This window comes from Musca autumnalis, unplaced genomic scaffold (assembly GCF_047663935.1).
Source record: "Musca autumnalis isolate F117 unplaced genomic scaffold, ASM4766393v1 scaffold_5, whole genome shotgun sequence".
In the NCBI taxonomy this organism is placed as follows: domain Eukaryota; kingdom Metazoa; phylum Arthropoda; class Insecta; order Diptera; family Muscidae; genus Musca; species Musca autumnalis.
Genome location: NW_027412088.1, coordinates 39683529 through 39707095, shown reverse-complemented (window position 1 = coordinate 39707095; position 23567 = coordinate 39683529). Strand labels below are relative to the sequence as shown.

The 23567-nt window shown below is 37.2% G+C and overlaps 1 protein-coding gene across 1 annotated transcript in view; it reads right to left on the bottom strand.

Moving 5' to 3' along the window:
- Positions 1–2662: 2662 nt before the first annotated feature.
- Syn2 (Syntrophin-like 2) overlaps positions 2663–23567 on the bottom strand; it is a 377372-nt gene continuing 356467 nt past the window's right edge. The window contains exons 9-10 of the mRNA XM_073957890.1: positions 17922–18125; positions 2663–2791 (exon numbers count right to left, since the gene is read on the bottom strand). Coding sequence (XP_073813991.1) covers positions 2681–2791; positions 17922–18125 — 315 coding nt within the window. The 3' untranslated portion in view covers positions 2663–2680. The remainder of the gene's footprint in view (positions 2792–17921; positions 18126–23567) is intronic.

The following is a 23567-nucleotide window of genomic DNA, read 5'->3' as shown; positions in this document are numbered from 1 at the left end:
CTCCTCCCCAGTATCAGAAATAGCTATCAAGTTGCCGATCCGTAAGCAGCACAGCACGACAACTGCTCTGCACGCCATTACCACACATATTTGTCAAGGACTCAACCAGAGACGACTGTGCGATAGAACAGAGATGGTTGCGCTTGCCTTATCAAAAGCCTTTGATACAGTCAGGCACTCCGCGCTGTTTGAGGACATTGAGCAGACAACCCTCCGCTCAAGCTTGAAACGTTGGATAGTCAATTATATGTGTGGACGCCAGTCGTACTTGGAATTCAGGAACAAAAAGTCCAAACCCCGTAGAAGGAAACAGGGAGTTCCCCAAGGTGTGGTGATATCTCCGGAACTGTTTAACCTCTACCTCTCCTGTATTCCGCCTCCTTCAGACAGCATCGAGATCGTAACGTATGCGGATGATTGCACGATTGTGGCGTCGGGTACCTATCCTGATGACATCTGTGAGAGACTGAACAACCATTTAACCGATCTTACCACCTTTTTCCATTCGAGGAATATGCAGATTTCCGCCACAAAATCAGCAGCCACTCTGTTCACCACATGGACAGCGCAGTTTGGACGTGAATTGAATGTCGTGGTCGACGTTAGCAGAATTCCGACCACAAAATGCCCTAAAATTTTAGGGGTCACATTTGACACTACATTCACGTCGTGCCCACACGCCACAGCTATCTGCGACAAGGTGAAAAGCAGGGGTGCCAAGTTGGTGGTTTTCCCGCTACTTGTGGTGATTTTTGACGTACAAAAACCTCTGTTTTAGCAGGAATGTGAACTGTTTTAAGGTAAAAATCGCTACAGACCTATGGTGCGTATGTGGCTGTAGCGGTTTTCACCTCGGAACAGTTGGCATCCCTGTTGAAAAGTAGGAACAAGGTCCTCAAGTCCCTGGCCGGCAGCACTTGGGGTGCAGATAAAGAAACCTTGTTGCCCACGTATAACGCGATAGGTCGGTCTGTGCTAAGCTATGCGGCTCCAGTCTGGTCCCCGAGATTGTGTGATTCGAACTGGAAAAAGATTCAAACCTGCCAGAATGCCACCCTGAGAACAGCGACAGGGTGCCTCCTCAAATCTTCAGTGGACCATCTACATGAGGAGGCTATTGCAGTCGCCTAAATTCGTATTGGGCGGAAATCGATCGCGCCGTACAAGACATATGCCCAGTATGCGGCATGGGCCCGCACGACACACAACACCTTTTTAACTACCCCGCCAAACCTACCCATCTAACTCCAGTGGATCTGTGGCTACAACCCATCGAAGCAGCCACTTTTCTGGAACTGCAGATAGACCCAGAGCCAGATTGAACAGAGGAACGAACAAATAAACATAACAAAAACACTGTTACAACAACAAATTAATTACTTTCGTCCTAATAAGACAACAATAAATAAAAATTCACAGCAGAGCCCGGCTGCCCCGGCTGAAGTTTGAACCTCCAACAAACAGACAGCGTTGCCGAAGTCTTAGCGTTCTAAGCCATTGCCAATCTATCAAACTTCCGAACTGGAAGAAATTACAATTCATGAAGGAATTACATTAAATGAATTACATTACTGTGTGTTTTACATTGAAAGTTACGCTCACTTGCTCTCAGTAAGGGCTCGCTGGTGACCAGAGACACTAGTTTGACTTAATAGTAAAAAGGCTTCAAAAATACTTCACAACTGCAAATTTGCAATAAGTTTAGTATAAATACAAGTTTTCAAACTCAAATAAATGACCTTCGTCCTAATAAGACAACAATAAATTAAACATTTTTAGTTTTAAGCATTTTTGAAGGGAATCATAAAAGTGTTTCAAAATTGTTATGCTGTTGAATATTTCTAATTTGAGTCGATGTTACCGACAGATTTTTAAGACTTTAGACAATTTTAATTAATTTTTTATATATCTTTTTTTTGGTTGACTTTATTTAAGCTTTGCTAAAAATTTAGTTTATATAGTAAATGAGCTTTTTTATTTTTCTTTTGCTAATTTATTTATTTTTATAGTTAATAATAAGTAATAAATATTTAATTTTTATTTTTTATGATTTTATACAAATTTATTATATAAATTGTTTATCTAAAAAAATTTGGTTTCATTTGTTTCTTTTTTTGTCATTATTAAATCTAATCAGTGTCAGTGTGTGTTTAAATGTGTTTTTTGTTTTTGGTATAATTCAAGTCTTTAGATTTAAAGACTTTCCACTAAATGTTGTAACAACATTTACAAGCTTTTCAGATTTTAATTTTCAGATTTTAATTTCCTACGGAATTTTTTGTGTATTAAGAAGACGAATTAGGTGTTTCTTGTTTATTTCTAATACAATAGACCCCCCTTCCCCAAAGAGGAGAATGTTTTATCTTATGTATGTATAGTTCACCTAGTTGGTTGATTTCTTTTATTATTATTATTTATTCAAATATACTTACGTATCATTAAAAGTTTTAGCAAAACATTCCACAAAAACAATTTTCAAAACTACACTTCGTTCTTCATCACTAAAGCATTACACAATTACATATGAATTACAAGAAAACAAAACAAACAAGTTCTGCTTCTAATGTATGTATATATGTAGTTGTTGTTATTGTTGTTGTTGTAGATAATATTATCGCTTGTGTTATCATTATCAGCCTCAGGAGTTGTCGTTTATGCTGTATTTTTGTTTGTTTTGTATTTAAGTCTGCTGTATAGAACTCAAAAAGGCCGGATCAACTGAAGCAACTTTAGCTGTCAGAAACGCATGCATACAAAATAGCAAACTCTGCAGTACTTGACATTCCAGTTCCTGTCGTCATCCAATTGGTAAGTTTGTTTTTTATTTATTTTTTATTTGTTCAATTTATTCGTTCCACGATGATGATGATGGTGGTGGCACATGAAAATAAACAGAAACACAAGCCAGAAGAAGAAGAAAAGAGAGCAATGCATTAACAAATGATTATTGACTAAATGAATTTAATTAATTAAAACTACAAAGATTTCTTCTTAATGATAAAAATCTTAAGATGTTATTTGTGTGTTAAGGATTTAAAGCTTAATAAATGATAAACATTCACCGTTGTAATGGCGTGTGTTGATACGCGCATTTAAGATGGCCTTGGAAATGTTGATAGGTTTTCACAACGAAATATACAAGAGTCACTGTGTAATTCAAGTTTTTCATAGGAAAATCCTTGAATCGTTAATTTGAAAAGTCCAGCCAAGAAAGAACGGAATTATTTCAATCCAGCCTAAACGTATCAGTGACATGGGACTATCATCTTTTCTCTAAGTCCGAATGTAGCACAGTGATCAAGAACTCCATGACGGACCGTCCCTTAGCTACGTCGGCAGACAGAATAAATGACTGCGACAATTTTTGTACCTGTCCTGATTTGTCTGTTTAACGTAGGGGATGAAAGATACCAAGCAACGGTCCTGACCGGCTTTAATATGGCAAAGCCCAGGACTTATCTTGGTCCCTCTTTCATCTCAAGTGAACACTAACTTCCACAAGGTTTCACCTGGGGAGCTGCCTTTAAGACCCGTCCATCCATAAGAACGAGAAAAACTTTGTTTTGTGCGTCGGGTTAGTAACCCACCCCTAGAGAAAAGCATCCTACTACAAAACGAGTAAGAACGGCTTTAAGTTCGACCGGGCCGAACTTGTTACATCCTCCACCGCGGGTTGTATTGAAGTAAAATGGAGGAATTATTTTCCTCTCGTTTTTGAAGACGACTAAATGCCAAATTTCAACAATTTCGGTAAACCGATGTGGCTAAGCTTCAAAATACCGAAATTCAGGAGGTACCGTCCTATGGAGGCTAAAACAAAACGTCGATCTATGCCGACAAATTTCTGGCGGAAAGTTTTTAGACTCAAAGAAGTCTAAATACCAAATTTCCGATACTTCGGTAAGAAAATAATAAGAATAATACCGAAATCCAGAGATACGCATCTAGGGGGGATATAGGAAGACGTGGACATATACTGATAATTCTCTTCAGGAATATTTTATAAGCCCATAGAAGACTAAATAACAAAGTTCAGTAATTTCGGTGGGATATTGACGTCACAACCTTCAGAACTACGAAAAACGGGAGGTACCGTTCTATGGGGAATATATCGAAACATGGACCTATACGAATTTTAGTCGGTAAGGTTTTTACCTCCAACGTAGTATAAATATCAAATTTCAGCCATTCCTGTGTGTTGTTGTGGCCACAACCTTTAAAATACCGAAAATCGGGATGTACCGCTCTATGGCGGCTGTACGAAGTCGTGGACCTATACCGACAAATTTAGAGGGAAAGTTGAATACCCCCAACGAAGACCAATTTTCAGCCCTTTTGGTGGATTAATGTCGCCATAACCTTCAAAATACCGAAAATCGTTAGGTAATATTCTATGGGGCCTATATGAAGACGCGGACATATATGGACACATTTTATATGGAAAGTTTTATACCCTTAATAAAGACTAAATACAATTTCGGTGGAATATTGAGACCACAACCTTCAAAATACCGGAAATCGGAAGGTACTGTTCTTGGGGGGTTCATATAGCGTGGACATATACCAACAAAATTCTGAAGGAAAGTTTAGTACCCTCAACGAAAACTAAGTACCAAATTTCAGCTATTTCGGTGTAATAATGAAGCAAAAACCTTCAAAATTCCGAAAATCGGATGGTACCGTTCTATGATTTATATCAAAACGTGGACCGATATAACCCATTTGCAATGACAAACAACCTAGGAGTAATAGAAACTTCTATACTAAATTACACAGTTCTTTCTTAAAAATTGCGACAAATCACAACAACACCTATAGGTGGTGCACTGTACTATAGCTGCCATTGCACTTGGTCGTAAGTTAAAACATCAGGTCTCCAGCTTCACCCCAGTGAATGAAAGACTTGATGTAATTCGAATAAAAGCACAATTCTTCAACATAAGCTTTATTTGCGCTCATGCTTCCACTGAAGACAAGAACGAACAGGCAAAATATATATTTTACGAGCTCTTAGAAGAAAAATATGACCGTTGCCCTGCCCATGACATTAAAATTATTGTTGGCGATTTTAATGCCAAAATTGGAAAGGAGAATATCTTTGACCCAATAGTTGGGAAATTCAGTCTCCACCGTGAAACATCTGACAATGGTATGAGGCTTATAGACTTTGCAGCGGCAAAAATCATGGTAGTAAGGAGTACCAGATTTAAGCATCTCGATATTAATAAGGGCACCTGACTGAATCAAGATCAAAGAACAATAAATTAAATTGATCACTTTGTGATAGATGGACGTACGATCGTTTCGAGGAGCAAACATTGACTCGGACCACCGCCTTGTTGCAGCAAAGGTACGTAGCCGATTAACCGTAGCAAATAAAGTACGAACAGACACAACACGAAAGTTAAACATTGGTAGGCTGTAATCCATCAGATAACCACAGCATATTCCACTCAACTGGTCCAATTGCTTAATCAAAGCACTCCCCGTCCCGATAACATATCAGCACAACGGCAAAGTATTGCCCACTTCATGCAAACAGCAGAAAAATCCATACTTGGATACCAGAGACCTCCACCAAGAGATCCATGGTATGATCAGGAGAGTCGTGCTTCTACCGAAGAGAAAAATGCAGCATATAGAGCAATGGTGCACAAGAAGAGAATGCTATTTTGGTTTTTTGTATGGGAAAGAGAGTTTTGGTTAACTTTTTCGTAAAGACGCGTGCATGGCTGATATAGAGCTACTCTACAATCAGTAGCTACGCGTAGCCCACGAGATAGGTATCGGGAGAAAAGGAGAGAAGAGAAAAGAGAGAAATTAAACAGCGGGAGTGTGAAAAAATCGAAATATACAGAAGCCAGAATGAAGTCCGAATGTTCTACCAAAGAGTGATACATCAAACTGATGGTTTTGGTACAGGCACATCCTCCTGTAGACACCAGCAAGGAAATTTGCTAACTGATGCAGACAGTGTGCTCAGGATCAACATCCAACTGGAAAAGGTTATAATAGAGGCAAACGTTAAGAGAAATGGCACAATCCAGACATCACGATTGTGGTAAACCGTCGTTTCCCTTGACTTAGATCATCTTCCTATCATCGTCTCCATTAACATACCACCCGAGTTCATAACCTCTGACCACCGTACTTTACCGAAGCATGGAAAAGCTGACCTGCAAGGGTTCAGAGAATTTACCAATCACCGCTTCAGAGAGCTTTCTATTCCCTCAGATGATCACTGCTGCTGATCACTGTCGCTCGACCAAATTAGACAAAGTTTCCCAGCAGATGTGACGGTACAAATGAGCGTGATGAGTTTCATCGTACGAACCCTGAAGACCCACGATTTAGGGAACTTACTCTTGAAGTCAACAGCCTAAAAGGCAAGCATAAGCGAAGAAGTAAGACCACCCGAAGCAATGAACATTGGTACTGTATTGAGTAAACTGTGCGCAATAGATGAAATACTCTCGAATCCGGGAAAGAAACATAGTAGAACGACTATTACTTTCAACAACGTGGCAGTGACAAATCCGAAGAGATGATTTTTTGACCTAATCAGCTGAAATTTGATATTTGAGGTTTCCAATGACCAACGACTTGGAGTTGGCAAGAGTTCAAAAAATTTGTTCACCAAAAATGTTGGAGATAGGTTTACATTTTGGTATAAGCCCCATATAAAGGTACCTTCCGATTTAGAGTATTTTGAAACTTTTAGAAACATTTTTTAAAAAATGTAGCTAAAATTTGGCATTTGAGGTTCCCAATGACCAAAAAACTTCTTCACTAAAAGTTGCCAAGATAGGTCCACGTTTGGGTTTAGCCCCCCATATACCGGTATTTCCTGAATTAAAGTATTTTGGGTATTTTAGCTAAATTTTTGACCGAACTAACTGTAATTTCAGATTTGTGGTTCTCGGTGGTCCCGGAACTTCTCCACCAAAAATGGTTATAATAGGTCCATGTTTTGTTATAGCCGCAATATAACGGTATCCCCGATTTTGAGATTCTCAGTGATTCTGAAACTTCTCCAGAAAAATCGTCCACATAGGTCTATTTTTTGCAATTTTCGGTATTTTGAGCTACCATTTAACCGAACTAGGTGTAATTTGACATTTGAAGTCTCCATTGACCAAAAAACTTCTCCACTAAAAATTACAAAGATAGGTCCACGTTTTGGTATAGACCCCATATAACGATACCACCGCATTTAAGGTATTTTGGAGATAGTGGCTAATTTTTTTGTCCGAACTAGCTCTAATTTGAAACTTGAGGTTTTTAGGGGTTACGAAACTTCTCCACAAAAAATCTTCAACATAGGTCCATGTTTTGGTATATCCCCCATATAAAGGTAACAACAGAATGAAGACAATTTTAGATACATTTTTTGACCGAATTAAGGCATTTGAGGTATCCGTGGTCGAACCATTTTTGCACCTAACAGGAAGCTAATTATTTCATTTTAGTTCAGAATATTTTATGGTGGAGTGTATAAAAAGTTCTAACTATATACATTTCGTACTGAGACTAATCACCAGAACATGTATCCGTCTTGGTAAACAAGTGATAGTGAATTCCAACGTATGTAACTCTTAAACCACAGGTTATTGCGACAAAACTCAACTAAATAGCTTTAAAGAAAAACAAAACCATATTACCATATAACTTTCCGCACATTTAAAATGAGTTTTTAAGCACTATTCTCTTTTTTTAACAATTAAATAAACATTAGTCTATAAATGGTAACAAAGGAACAAACTAAACAACAGCATTGAAAACTAAAAGCTCTCAACTACCAATAAAGTGGTTGTGGCAAAAAAATGAAATGGAATACATTTAACAACATAATTAATTGAAATAATGAAATAAAATTTAAACGAGTTTTTGTTATAACTTTAAGTGGTTTACAACTAATCTATGACATAATAATATGAGACATTCCAGATGACTAGGTAAGGTCTCCGAGCACCAATAATCCCCTGTCTGATGATACAGATACATAAATACAGCTCGAAGTCAAAATACAGCTCACAATAACTCCGCCAAAGACGGTCCCAATCCCGGTTGAAAAAACAGGAGGGTATTGTGGACAGACTATTCCACCATACACCATTGAACGAGTGACATACACATATATACAGTTTTAAAATGAAGGTGTTAAAGGAGTTGTGCGGTGTATCTGAACGGAACAGACAAGACTCTATAGACATCTGGCCGCTAGCAACTCCTTCTCGATGGCAGGGCACAGCTCGGGGGTACTAATTACGAAAGCTGCACGATAACTATCTGGTCTAACAATGAAAACGTGAATATTTACCATCAAAAGTAGTTTTATTGTTTTCTTAAGTAGTCTCCAGCATGACTTATACACTTTTTCATGCGCTCAAACCATTTGTTGAAGCACTTTTTCACTCCGATTGAGACGCTTCCAAAACATGTTTTTTTAACGCTTTTACCGCACTTTCTGACCACGAAAATCATTGACCACGCCTTTTTTCTTAATATGATATAATCAAGTGAAGTCATTGGATCCCCAGTCAGGGCTGTACGGCGGATGACCCATCAATTCCACGTTTTTTCCTGGTTTGAATCGATGTGTGAGAGCTCACATTGTCATAATGCAGAATGTTTCCTCTTCTCTTGTTCGTTTCTTTCTTCGTACCAATCCACAAGGCCCTTTTTGGGAGATTGTCCAATTTTACTGGATCTAGGGAGAAAAATCAATTTTTGCGGCCAGGTTTTCATGCAACATCAAATGTTAGTTGGTGGAAGAAATGCCCATGGATGCCTCTATATCCCTTCACACACGGCTTGATTTTTTCTGGCACAACGGCCTATTTTGGGCGACCCTCACGACTTTGGGCGACTATCAGGACGTTATTTGGCGAGTTTCGGCCACGATTGAATTTGTTAAACCAAAGATTTAATTTGATCGATGTACTCTTGCCATGATTATCCTCGAAATTTGTGAAAAATTATGGGACGAAAATGTTCACAAGTAAATTCCATTGTTTGCAAAGTGATTTTTTCAAATCACTGTAAACTATATGTCAAACTGTCCTGAGTACGTTTAGGATAAAATTTATCAAACTTTAGGCCGGAATGTTTCGTCGCCGTCACTGCGTACGATTAACTCCTTACGGCTCAGTAGTCACGGTGCTCTTGAATCAAACTTAAATGGAAGGTGTTAGAAAGTTTTTGCGGATTCTGAAACTACAATGTTCATAGATGAGAAAAAAATCGCCGGAGCGCTTTTTAAATAAATCGCGATTCAAGTTGACATTTTTAAGGGTTTTTTAGGGTTTCACGATTTTGCTTATAAACCTCAAGTCCTATCGAAATGGGACTAAAGAAAATGTAGTAGCTATGAAAATTCTCTACAAGATTGGCTCTTATGATATATTCGTATTTTTAACCGTTATTGAGATATAGAAGTCCAAATTGGGACAATGGATTGACTGTATTGCCTCCTTATAAAACAGTGTCATGACTGCAATTTCCCAACATAAACTTATATATCTCAAAAATTACGAAAGCCAATCTTGTAAAGAATTTTCACAGCTACAACGTATTCCCATATCGAAAGGATATGCAGTTTTCAAGCTAAATCCTAAAGACCTAAGACAAAAATCTGAAAGTTTGATCTGAACTTATATATCTCAAAAATGGTAAAACCTAAGAAAATATCAATCAAGTCTTGTACAGAATTTTCACTGCTACAACATTTTTTTAGTCCCATTTCGGTTTTCGAGCAAAATCGTGAAAACCTAAAAAACCCTAAAAATGTGAATTTTGATCGCGTTTTATTAAAAAACTCCATCCAGCGGTTTTTCTTGTTTTTGAATTTTTCTCATCTCTAAACATTGCTGTTTCAGAATCCGCAAAAACTTCCCTGGTGTATGCGGTTTTCCTTTAAAGTTAGGCGATACAGTCAATCCTTGTGGTAATTTGAACTTCTATATCTCAATAACGGTAAAAACTACGAAGATATCATAAGAGCCAATCTTGCAGAGAATTGTCATAGCTACAACATTTTCTTTAGTCCCATTTCGATAGGAAATGGTGTTTCCAAGCAAAATCGTGAAAACAAAAAAAAAAACCCCTTAAAAATGTCAACTTGAATCGCGATTTATTTAAAAAGCGCTCCGGCGATTTTTTTTGATTTTTCTCATCTATGAACATTGTAGCTTCAAAATCCGTTGAAAACTTCCCAGGTGCAAGCACCTTCCATTTAAATTTGGTTCAAGAGCACCGTGTAGTAGTAACAACATATCAAGAAACATGCATAATCAACCTCTTGTTTGTAGTCTGGCAACTCTTCAGAGGATAATTTCTTAGCATCTTGTAGCAAGCCAAGTAAGTCAGCACTGGAAACACTTCTGACACGCTTTACCAACAAAAATGTCAAAAAAGCAACATCTTTTTTCCCTTAAAATGGACAACCAATGAATGTCAAAAAAAGTCCGTCCGACGTCCGGAGAGCCCTATACCAAAATCAAAGTTAATTATCGGCAAAATCGCTAAGAATATTGCCAACGATATAGTTCCTAGACAGAGGAATATACTGAAGCACAAAACAACTGTCCCTTCAACAACAAAACGACACTTCAACGAGGTCTTTAAAGGCATCCTGATGGTTGCTGTGGCTAACGACAAGAAGTGAAAGCTGTCGCCTCTACCGAGAGGACTCTTGCGAGGTTCATCGAGACCTTGTGCCAGAGTTTGATTGTCCAGCATAGGGTGTGATGGCCCAAAGCTGCTGAGAGGTCTGTCGAAGATGAACAAGGATTTTCAATAGTCCGTAATCGCCACTAAGTAAACCAACAGAGGCTGGTGTGGAGCACTGGAGAGACTTGGAAAGAGAGTCCAAAATTAAAATCCTACGCCTGAATGGAGAAGACCACGTAGAAGCTGTCAACAATGCTGATCAACGTGCAGCTAGAGGGGCCACCTACAGCTTCCACGGATATAAACATCGAAGAGCAAACCAATATGCAATAAACTATAAAGAAGAAAACAAGCGTTAAGTACGGCAGGACCGAACTTTTTATATTCTGAAATAAAATATAATAATTATTTTTATACCCTCCACTATAGTATGGAGATTACACTGTGCAACACTGAAAATGCAAACAACTTCTAGTGGGCATTTTCTGAAAGTACAGATTGAGACTACAAAACCCCTAGTTGAGTTTCATGTTTTTAGATCGGGTTTTGATTTTATGGCCTCATCTCTACCGGGATAAAACGACCCTTTTCCATTGATCCGGGCTTTATCTCAGAAACTAATGAGAATGTTGCTTTGCGGTCTTCAGCAATATTGTAGTCCTAGAGTAGTAGAAACCGCAACTGGCGCATCAAAATTGATAAAATATATAAAAGTTTACATAATTTCTGGAATTAGGGTCAGTTACAGCCAAACTATTGAGAGTTGAACCAAGCAACCTTTCGCAAAAAATTCCAAATAATGTGCTCAGCAATTCTTCAGAACATTCTGAAACTGTAAAACACTTACTGTAAAACACTTATACAAATGGCAAGCAGAGGCTTAGAAAGCTGGAATGGTTGCGTCTGAAAAACAGTTGGCGTTGTGGGATCCACATCTACGGCTTCTGTACAGCGGAAAGCGGATGTCTGCTTGGATCAAGCGATTCGCTATACAAACGTGCTCGAAAGAACAGGTGGGACGGCACCTGCAAGTTGGCAGCCCCAACATCGTCATAGGGTACAGAGGGCCAATCACTCTCTTATCCGAAACTTAATTGATTACTGAAACTTCAAATAATACAGAAAACAACACCAAAATAACGATGACGACCTTAAGCACACGGAAACGGATAAGAATCGCTCAATGGAATGTAAGGACGCTTCGGGAACCATCAAGGCTAGCACAATTAGAAGCTCAAATTGCTAAGTTCAAATTGGATATCACAGGTATCAGTGAAATGCGATGGAACGGAAGTAGCGAACTAATAACTGAAGAAGGGAATCTGGTTATATACTGCGGTAAGGAGTCTAGAGGCGAAAGTGGGGTCGGATTAGTAATCTCAAAAAACATCGAACATCTCTCATCTATTGGCGTGCCATATCAGATCGCATAATCACTGCAAGGTTCCGTAGCAAGTAGCAAAAAAAAGTGTCTCCATCATACAATGTTACGCTCCGACAGAGGATGCTGACTCCTCAATAAAAGACGAATTCTACAACCAACTGATCGCAACACTGCGAAACATCCCTAACCGCGACATTATTGTGCTCATCGGAGACTTTAATGCAAAAATCGGAACCGAAAATAAGGGCATTACGCACGTAATAGGAAAACACGGCCTAGGCTTAAAGAACAACAACGGTGATCGTCTAATAGATCTCTGCCAAACCTTCGACCTCATAATAGGTGGGTCTTTATTTCCCCACAAAAACATACACAAATACACGTGGACATCCCCAAATAATCAAACCCGTAATCAAATCGATCATTTATGCATCAGTCGTAAATGGAGAGGCTCGTTACAGGACGTGCGAACAAAGCGAGGAGCAGATATGGACACAGACCACGAACTTTTAGTTGGCACTATTAAAATAAAGCTTCGTCGAAATTATAAAGGAAAATCCAAAAAGATAGAGAGGCAACTCGATGTGAAGGTACTCAACAACAATATTCAGAAGAGAGAGACGGTCAGTGAACTCTTGGAAACATGTCTACCCACCAACAACAAACCATGGGAGGAAACAGTGAACGTGCTGAAAACAATTGCGGAAAAGGAAATAGGATACAGACAAAAAGAAGCAAGAAAGATCTGGATATCTGACAACACCTGGAAATTAATACAGGAAAGGAATACCTTAAAGGAAAAACTACTCGGTGATGCCAATACCAACCAGGAATACAAAATAAAAGCAAAGGCTGTAAAAAAAGCAGCCAGAACCGATAAAAGAAAATATCTTGAAAATATAGCCATAGAAGCAGAGGCAGCAGCAGGAGCGAACGATGCCAGGAAAGTCCACCAGGTAATAGGCCGACTTTGCAACAACAACGTACGAGCTAACCGAGGGCTAAAAGATCTCAACGGCGAAATAATCACCAATCCGGAGGATCAAATCTATCTGTGGAAACAACACTTTGAACGTATAAGCAATACCCCCATTAACGAGTCGATAGCTGTACATATACCTACTGTAGAAGAGATAAGAGACGCCATATTAAAACTGAAGCGCAATAAATCACCAGGAGAAGACGGCATACCGCCCGAACTACTGCAAACAAATCCCACCGCATCAGCAAAAATCTTAGAACCGTATATGAAAGACGTATGGATAAACGAGCAATTCCCAACTACATGGTCAAAAGGAGCCATCATAAAACTGCCAAAGAAAAATGATCTAACTATATGCGACAACTGGAGAGGCATCACTATATTAAACACTATCTACAAAATAATGTCCATTCTTCTAAATGATAGATTGCTAAGTAGGGTTATGACGTTTTTACAACCTCATATCCCTGTATCATAGCGTGATGAGTTTTGCCATAAGATTACATAAAATCTTAATTATAAGGTGATTCGGTAAAAAAACCTCAAGCACAACATGATTTTAAAATTTGAATTTATCAAAATTATGGAAAATTTTTTGAAGTCACTGAAAACAGATATATAATTGAAAATAAACTTTAGAGCCACATGAGATAATTAAAATGACATAAAATTTATTTCTCTCTATTTTTCTTCAATTCTGAGAATCGTAAAAATGTCGTAAACGCTTTTATTCAAAAATATAATTTTTTAACAAAAAACAAAAAATTTAAAATTTTTTCAAAGTGACTTTTTTCGCGACTTTTTTAATATTTGAATGAAATAAACGTTATTATAGTTATTAGTAGGCTTATATTTATTCATTCGTGCAACAAAAAATAATTTTTTGAAAAAAAAAATTTTTTTCATTTCATATATTTTTTCAAAAAATTATTTTTTTTAAATCGATTTGTGCGTGAACTTTTTTTATATTTCAATGGAATAAACGATAGCATAGTGATTAATAGGCAAAAGTTCATTCATCCCTGCTACAGGAAATCATTTTTAAGGAAAAATGTCAAAAAGTCATAACCCTATTGCTAAGCATAGAGAAATCTCTGCGTGACGAACAAGCAGGGTTTCGACCAAACCGAAGCTGCTTAGATCAAATTAACACACTACGTATAATAATAGAGCAATCTATAGAATGGAAAACACCACTATATCTCATATTTATTGATTTCAAAAAAGCTTTCGACTCAATAAACCGTGAAGCTATATGGGCAACTCTAGCAGCGAAAGGGGTGCCACAAAAAATAATCAATATAATCAAGGCAATGTACGAGAGCACCACCCTCACTGTTCGTCACTGCGGCCTCACAAGTGAACACTTCCATACGAATGCGGGAGTTAAACAAGGTTGTCCCCTTTCCCCCCTTCTATTTGCAGCAGTTTTGGATGAGATTATGGTAAATGTATGTTCCAAAAAAGAGGTATTAACTGGACCTTTGACCGACACTTGGAAGATCTTGATTATGCCGACGATATATGCTTACTGTCACACAACTTTAATCTAATGCAGAGCAAATTAGACGACTTAGAAAAAATTGCAAAAACTGTGGGTCTAGAAATAAACACAGCAAAAACATACGCGATGCGAATAAATAATACCAACGCAAACAACTTCATGATTGACAACAATCCTATAAAATACGAAAAAAGCTTCTGCTACCTCGGTAGCATCATGTCTGCAGACGGTGGAGTAAGCGACGATGTTGAAAATCGGATCAAGAAAGCAAGATCAGCATTCGGTCGCATGAAAAGAACGTGGAAATCAGCACACATTTCAAAGAACACGAAACTTCGGCTTTTTAACAGTTGTGTAAAATCAACATTACTGTATGGCAGCGAGACTTGGCTAATGACCAAAAGCGTGGCACACAAATTACAAACATTTGTAAACAAATGTTTGCGCATCATATTAAAAGTGTTTTGGCCAAACACCATAACAAACGACGAACTCTTAAGACAGACAAAGGAAGATCCAATACTGCAACAGATTACAAGACGAAAGTGGAAATGGATTGGCCATACATTGCGCAAACCAATTAACAGCCTGATCACCAGAACAGCCTTGGAGTGGAACCCTCAGGGAAACCGTCGACCCGGACGTCCAAAAAATACTTGGAGGAGAACCATAAAGACTGAATTAAACCAGATAAATAAATCTTTCGATGAAATAAAATTAATATGTCAAGATAGATTAAGATGGAAATGTATTATAGAAGCCCTATGTTCCCAAGTGGAATAATAAAGAAAAAAAAAAATATTTTTCAAATTGTCGTTGAAAAATATGCTAGAAATAACGCGATAGAGAGATAGATTATTTTTCCAAATACCTTCTCCTTGTTCTTATCTACAAGTTTGCTGCGGCTGTCATGGAAAGATTCGTGATGGTTTTAAAGATATAGCCCTGATTTGCTTTAAAAAGTCAATATTCAACGTTGTTTGGATAGGGCCATAAAATCAGAACCCGATCTAACAAAACAAAACCCAAAGAGGCTTTTTGTCTATTGGGTCTGCACTGTCATAGAAACCGCACTAGAAGTTGTTTGCTCAAAATTACCTTGAAAATGTTGCACAGTGTTATATTAAGTTAGTTTCTCCGTTTGTAACGCACTGACATAATCATTTGCGACCCTATAAAGTACTTAGGGAAACCAGAAAAGGTAACAGGCAGCCTTGTCAGGCGCCATTAATTTTTTTGAAAGTTTTCCACTTTTTAGCCTAAGCGTACTGAGGGCAGTTTGACATAAGATCATGTGTAGTGTTGTTTACCGTGACCTGAAAAAATTGCTTTGCAAAAAAAAAAAAAAAATGAATTTACTTGTGAACATTTTCGTCCGATCATTTTTCACAACTTTCGACTTGGATCATCAATCATATTTAATCCTTTTATATCGATAAGAGGCCATTCTATATCACTATGAAAAACTGGTTTAATGAATTCAATCGTGGCCGACACTCGCCAAAAAAACGAAGTTCGTCAGGGTCGTCTAAAAACGGCCGTTGTGCCAGAAAAACATTAAGGCGTGTGTGCACGGAAAATGCACGATCGTCATGTTATATACCGTGAGATAGAGGTATCCTAGGACATTTTTTCCACCAACTAATATTTGAAATTCTATGAACACTTGACCTCAAAAATGGGATTTTCTCATTAGCATAATTTGATAATCACTTGTTGAAATAAATTGTGTATAAATACGATCGCGACGTTTATAAGATTATCACAGACGACGAATCTTGGATCTATGCGTATGATCCCGCAATGAAACAGCAATCGACCGCAGGGGTCTTCGAAGGCGAGCCAAATCCAACGAAAGTTGTTCATGGAAGAAGCACTATTTCTTCAGGTAAACTAACCATCTGCCTACCATACGGCTTAAGGAACGTAGGATGGTTAATTCTGAGTGGTACACTTTAATTTGTTTGCCTGATGTTTCCGGAGAAATTCGAAAAAAAACAAGAGATGACGAATCATTGTGCATCATGACAGTGTGAGCTGTCACACATCGACATTGATTCAAACCAGCGTCTTTTTGACCTTATAAAACGTGGAGTTAATGGGTTATCCGCCGTACAACCCTGACTTGACTTCATTTGATTCCGCACATCAAGAAAAAAGGTGTGGTTAACAATTTTCGTCGCCAGAAAATGATGTTGAAGCATTCAAAAACCATGTTTTGGAGGTGTCTCAGTCGGAGTGGAAAAAGTGCTTTAACAATTGGATTGAGTGCATTATTGCACCTGAGGAATAATAAAATAGCTCACTTGGTGTAAACGTTACGGCAATTAATTGAAAGGGATGTAACAATCTTACCTACCTCTTAAAAAATTAACACAATATCTGTTATAGTTTCCGAGAAATAGCTATTACTTTCTCCATAAATTTGCAATGACGTATTTTCCTAAATAACGCAAAAAAAGGTCGTCTTTACGAGCACGCCACGCCCACACCTTCCAATATTTTAACCTAATTTTTTGTGCCACCGTGGTGCAATGGTATGCACATCCGCCTTGCACGCTAAAGGTTGTGGGTTTGATTCCCCGGCTAGGCAACATCAAATTTTCCACGGTGGAAAAAATCCCCTCAGTAATGCCGGCGACATTTAGGTCCAATATCATTGAGCTAGTATGAATTGGGGTGCACTCAATGATATGAGAGAAGTCCTTTTTGTCCCTTCCGGGATGTATGTGCAACAATTAATATTTTTTTTGGTTTCCTTAGTTTCAATATTTTTACTATCGAATCCCATATAGAAATTTACAATCGGTGGCGACAAAAAATGGGATTTTTGCCAGGAAAATCGATACCTGAACCACTGTGCGACGTTTAATTTTAATTTTTTTAATATATTACTTGCAAAATTTCGAATTGTTCCCATTGATTTAAGTGTTTCAGCATTCTTGTATTGCCATTTTGCTTCCATATGAAACGTTTTGCTTTTTGCATTTCACCGTGAAATGTCCCATAAAACAATAATATAAAAACCATAAATAAGCAATAGAAAAATTAAAACAATAAAACAAAAACAAAACTAAACATGAAAATCACTTCAGCGAAAATCTAGTCGCTATTTAAAGAACAAAGTACACAACTTTAATGGGAAAAATATTACTGCTACTTAGTATGTGTGTAGACATTATTTTTGTTTTGTTCATTTGTAAATCATTTATTTATTCATTAACAACAACTCTCATACGGACACACACTCACACAAGCATATATTAGGGGCACAAGTACCACCCATCATTATTTATTCACTTCTATCCTCATTCACACACACACACAAACGTTCATAGCTAAGTAGCAGTCATAACGGTATGTTTTTTTTTTCTACTTACTTTTGTTTCAATAGCTCGGGTCTCATGATCCTGAAAATGTAACTTTAGCTTGGATTTACCATCATCACTGGAACCTCTCAGCTGTGAGAATTTATACTGCCATACAGTAGCCGAGTCGGCACCCTCAGCCAATGCGAATCCCGTTTGCCAGTCCAACGTCAGACCGCCACTTTTGCCATGATGTGAGACGGCGAATGTTTTACGCTGCAACGTCACATCAACACAAACAGTTGAAAATAGCCAGGATGAAAGCCAAAAAAAAGAAGAGACAAAGGAAAGAAATGCAAAAAAATTGTAGAAATAAGTTTGTTTTTATTTGTTGTGTTTACAAAACATAAAAATCCCATAAAAAAGTATAACAGATGATTAAAAGATTTTTGTTGTTATGGTTGACGTTAATGTTGTTGCTGTTGCTGCAGTTTGGTTGTTTAGTTGATAACTTCCTTTTGAAAAGTTTCTTTTTATTTTGAAAGCACTGAGGATAAAGCTTATTTCAGAGAGAATGAGAAAAACAGGAAAATATTTTATTTATTAACAGCGTTAAGTCCGGATGTCCATTCATGGTTGTTTCTAATTTTATTCTTTACTTCAATAAAAAAAGTCGTAGATGAAATGGGTGGGTGTGTGAGTAGGCAAAATATATGTACATGCATTAGTTTAAAATTGTATTCATTTGTAAATATGTATGTAAAGTTCGATTTATTGGAGCATGTTTCCATATACAAAATGTCCACACGATTTTAGGCGTTTTTAAGTGGTTTAGCCATTTCGAAGTATTTTGAAGGTCTTAAATTTATTTGCACAAAACTTACTGACGTAGCACAGTGGTTCAGAATCGTTTTTGCTTGTTGAAAATTCTGTATCTTTTGAATGGATAGAGATAGTTTCATAACACAATCTGTTTTCCCAAACATCAATAAGCATCATGAAGAGTCATTGAAGGTCGAAGTTAAAATTTTGAGTTTTTTATATTTTGCATCAAAATATGGGTGTTTTTGAGTTTTTCTTATGTTCCAATATATTAAAAAGCTCAAACGCCAATAAACAAACAATAAAAACAAAAAAAAAAAAAAATTATTTTATTAACAAATTTTTAAATTTTTTTTTCGAAATATTTTAAATTTTGATCAAAAATGAAAAAAATAATACTTCTTGGGTATTTATAAAACTCATATCTTAATATATAAAAGAGCTTAATGATGACTGAGTGAGTGACTGGTATATCGCCCAGACGAAACTGCTGAAGCTAGAAGCTTGAAATTTTAAGTGTGGGTTGTTGTTGGTGTGTAGTGATGAGATAAGGCCGGTTTTTTGGAAATTCGAACTAGAAGGGTACGAAAAGTACTAAAAGGTACTAAATATGGCAACGTTTGTATTAGGCAAACGGGAAGAGCTAGAATTCTGAAATTTTTAACGAGGAACACTGATAGACAGTTAGAAAGATGTACCAAAGGGTTTTTGTAAATTCGAATGACAAGTGCACGAAAAGTACTAAAATACTAATACTAATTTTGGTACAAATTGTATTTGGGTGCCACCGTGGTGCAATGGTATGCACACCCGCCTTGCACGCTAAAGGTTGTGGGTTCGATTCCCAGGCCAGGCAACATCAAATTTTCAACTGTGGCAAAATACCCCTCAGTAATGTGGACGACATTTTTTGAGTATTTCAGCCATGTAAAACTTCTTTACATGTGGTGTCCTTAGGACTCGGCAATAATCAGTAGGTCCCATATCATTGAGCTAATATGAATCGGGGTGCACCCATTGATATGAAAAAAGTCTCCCCTATCCCGTCTGGTATGTTTGTGGAACAATATTATATGTTTATTTTTAACGGATATAGCTAGAATCTTTAAATTAGGTATGAAAATCAAGGTTGAACAACTAACAAGTAGAAAGTCGTTAAGTTCGGCCGGGCCGAACTTTTTATACCCTCCACCATAAAATAGTCTTACTTTAAATGGAATAATTAGGGTCCTTTCACAATTTTAGGTGGAACAACTTTTCGACAATGGATAGAATCCTACTGCCTCCCACTATTGCTTAAATTACACTGTGAACACAAATGTTGGGGCAGAGATAATTCCTTTTGGATATGAAAACCCTTGGTGTGTGTATATTAAAAACACCGAAGGACACCGATGCGCCGTGAGTCAAACTTCCGTTTGTTGTTTTTGTAGAGCACTTAAGCAACAGTAAACAAAGATATAACGCTAATTCCTGAGGGGCCACAGGGTCTCTAACAAAAATTTCATCAGGTGGATCTGTCACCAAGGCCTATCTTCCACAAGAGGAATTTTCCGTGCCCCAGACTTTCACCTCCATTTTGTTGCACAGTGTTATCTAATCTAAAAAATGTGTTCAGCTAGGTGAAAGGTACTACCTACGGGGCTATATCAAAGAGTCAACCTATCTTTAAATTTTTTGGCGGAAAGGTTTTATAGCTGCAGGGAACTTCAAGAGTCAAATTGAGGGTAGTTTTATCAAAATAATGTAGAGCCTCAAAAATGGACCCATGTTGACGAATTTTGGTGAAGAAATTTCATGACCACTGAAAATTCCCGAAAACCGGGAGATACATTTATATGGGGGATATACCAAAACATGGACCTATATTGACGATTATTTTTTAATAGACAAAATTGTAGCTAAAATTCTCAAAATACCGATCATTACAGCTAGTTCGGTTAAAAATTGCAGCTGAAAATCTCAAAATACCGAAAATCGGGAGATACCGTTATATGGGGGCTATACGAAAACATGGACCTATGTTGACGATGTTTCGTGGAGATGTTTCATGACCACTGAGAACCTCAAATGTCAAATTACAGCTACTTCGGTTTAAAATTGTAACTAAAATGCTCAAAATACCGAAAAAAAGCTAGGTGAAAGGTACCACCTACGGGGCTATATCACAGAGTCAACCTATCTTTAAATTTTTTGGCGGAAAAGTTTTATAGCTGCAGGGAACTTCAATAGTCAAATTGAGGGTAGTTTTATCAAAATAATGTAGAGCCTCAAAAATGGACCCATGTTGACGAATTTTAGTGAAGAAATTTCATGACCACTGAAAATTCCCGAAAATCGGGAGGTACAGTTATATGGGGGGATATACCAAAACATGGACCTATATTGACGATTATTTTTGAATAGACAAAATTGTAGCTAAAATTCTCAAAATACCGATCATTACAGCTAGTTCGGTTAAAAATTTCAGATAAAATTCTCAAAATATCGAAAATCGGGAGATACCGTTATATGGGGGCTATACCAAAACATGGACCTCTGTTGACGATGTTTCGTGGAGATGTTTCATGACCACGGAGAACCTCAAATCTCAAATTACAGCTAGTTCGGTTTAAAATTGTAACTAAAATGCTCAAAATACCGAAAATCGGGAGGTACGGTTTTAGGGGGGCCATACCAAAACATGGACCTATGTTGACGATGTTTGCTGGAGATGTTTCATGACCACTGAGAACCTCAAATGTCGGTTACAAATTGTGCCTAAAATTCTCAAAATACCGAAAATCGGGAGGTATCATTATATGGGGGCTATACCAAAACATGGACCTATGTTGACGATGTTTGGTGAAGATATTTCATGACCACTGAGAACCTCAAATGGCAAATTACAGCTAGTTCGGTTAAAAATTATAGCTAAAATTCTCAAAATACCGAAAATCGGGAGGTATCCTTATATGGGGGCTATACCAAAACATGGACCTATGTTGACGATGTTTCGTGGAGATGTTTCATGACCACGGAGAACCTCAAATGTCAAATTGCAGACAGTTCGGTTACAAATTGTGGCTAAAATACTCAAAATACCGAAAATTGGGAGGTATCCTTATATGGGGGCTATACCAAAACATGGACCTATGTTGACGATGTTTGGTGGAGATGTTTCATGACCACTGAGAACCTCAAATGTCAAATTGCAGATAGTTCGGTTTCAAATTGTAGCTAAAATTCTCAAAATACCGAAAATCGGGAGGTACCGTTATATGGAGAGTATACCAAACCATGGACCTATGCCCATTTCCTTTGGGATATAAGTTTGTTGATCACTAGGAACCCTAAGTGCCAAATTATAGCTAATTCGGTCTGCAAATGTAGCGAAAAACGTCAAAATACCTCAAATTCGGAGGTACCGGTATATGGGGGCTATACCAAAGAGTGGACCGATATAGCCCATCTTCGAACTTGACCTGCCTATGGAAAAAAGACCCTGGGGTGCAAAATTTCAGCACTCTATCTCAATTATTGCGGATGCTAGAGTGATTACAACAGACGGACGGACGGACGGACATGGCTAGATCGTCTTAGAATGTTATCCTGATCAAGAATATATATACTTTATAGGGTCGCAAATGATTAGTTCGATGTGTTACAAACGGAATGACAAACTTAATATACCCTCCATACTATGGTGGAGGGTATAAAAAGCGAAAGCTTCTGGAGATGTTAAATATTATACCTACAAATTTCTTTTGTTCAGAGACTCATAATGCAATTTGATTTGGAACATTTCTTCTTTTGACACAACCCCAAAAAAGTGAGGTATTTTAGGAGATTTTGACTCAGTATTGAATAAATTTTAATAAAGAGTCTAAAAGTTTAACAAATAATTTCTACCTATAATATCTAATATTGTAACGTCATTTTCTTATCAAAGTATTTTACTCAGATATCTAGTTTGTTCTAGGACTTACAATGAAATTTTCTGTAGAATATTTCTTCTTTTAGCACCTTTCGTTTGGAACTAAATTTTATGTTACTTTCATGCATCAACTTGAAAAAAGAACAAAACAAATTTATTCAAAAAATATTTGGGTGTTTTGTTGGAAAACTTGATGTATATATTTTCTTGATATATATTGCAAATACATATTTCATTTATTCGGCGACTTACATTGAAATTTGATGGAGATTATTTTTGTCTTTGACGCCTTCTATCTAGAATGAAGTTTTGTGGGACAAAACTTAATAAACTCAGATAAAGTACAACATTAACCCTAAAACGTGATTTTACTTTTGGCAGAATCCTGACGTTTAGGTACGATTTAGAGTTTTGGTGTATTCGGGGACCTATAGTAAAATTTTATGACAAATAATTTTGTGGAATATTTTGATCTGATACGATCACATTTTAAAGGAGTTTTTAAACGTTTTTGAAAAAAGGGACCAAAAAGACCCCTTTAGTGACTCGCATGGGGGTTAATAATATAATAATAATAATCATAAAAAGATACACCGCATTGTTGTCAGCAATATTGCCAAAGACACTTTATACCTAAAATGCAAGGATTCCAAGGATTCTGATGTAGAATATTTCAAAACCTGTAGAAATGGGCGGAAATTGCCACGCCTATTTAGGTTACTTCCCGATGTAAACTTTCAAAACGCCGATACACGTGTCTTCTTTTTTTCGCTCCTCTTTTATAATCTGTGCGGGGTTTCTTGTAATTTTAAAAAAGTTCGATTTTGTTGTACAGTGTAATTATAATTTTTAATGAATTTAAATCGGTTTAAGAATAGAAAAAATCGAGTTATAAACGAAATAATCAAATTTTAAATTATTACTCAAATATTTCGAAAATTTAAACTTAACAGAAATATGATCACAAATGTGTATCTGAC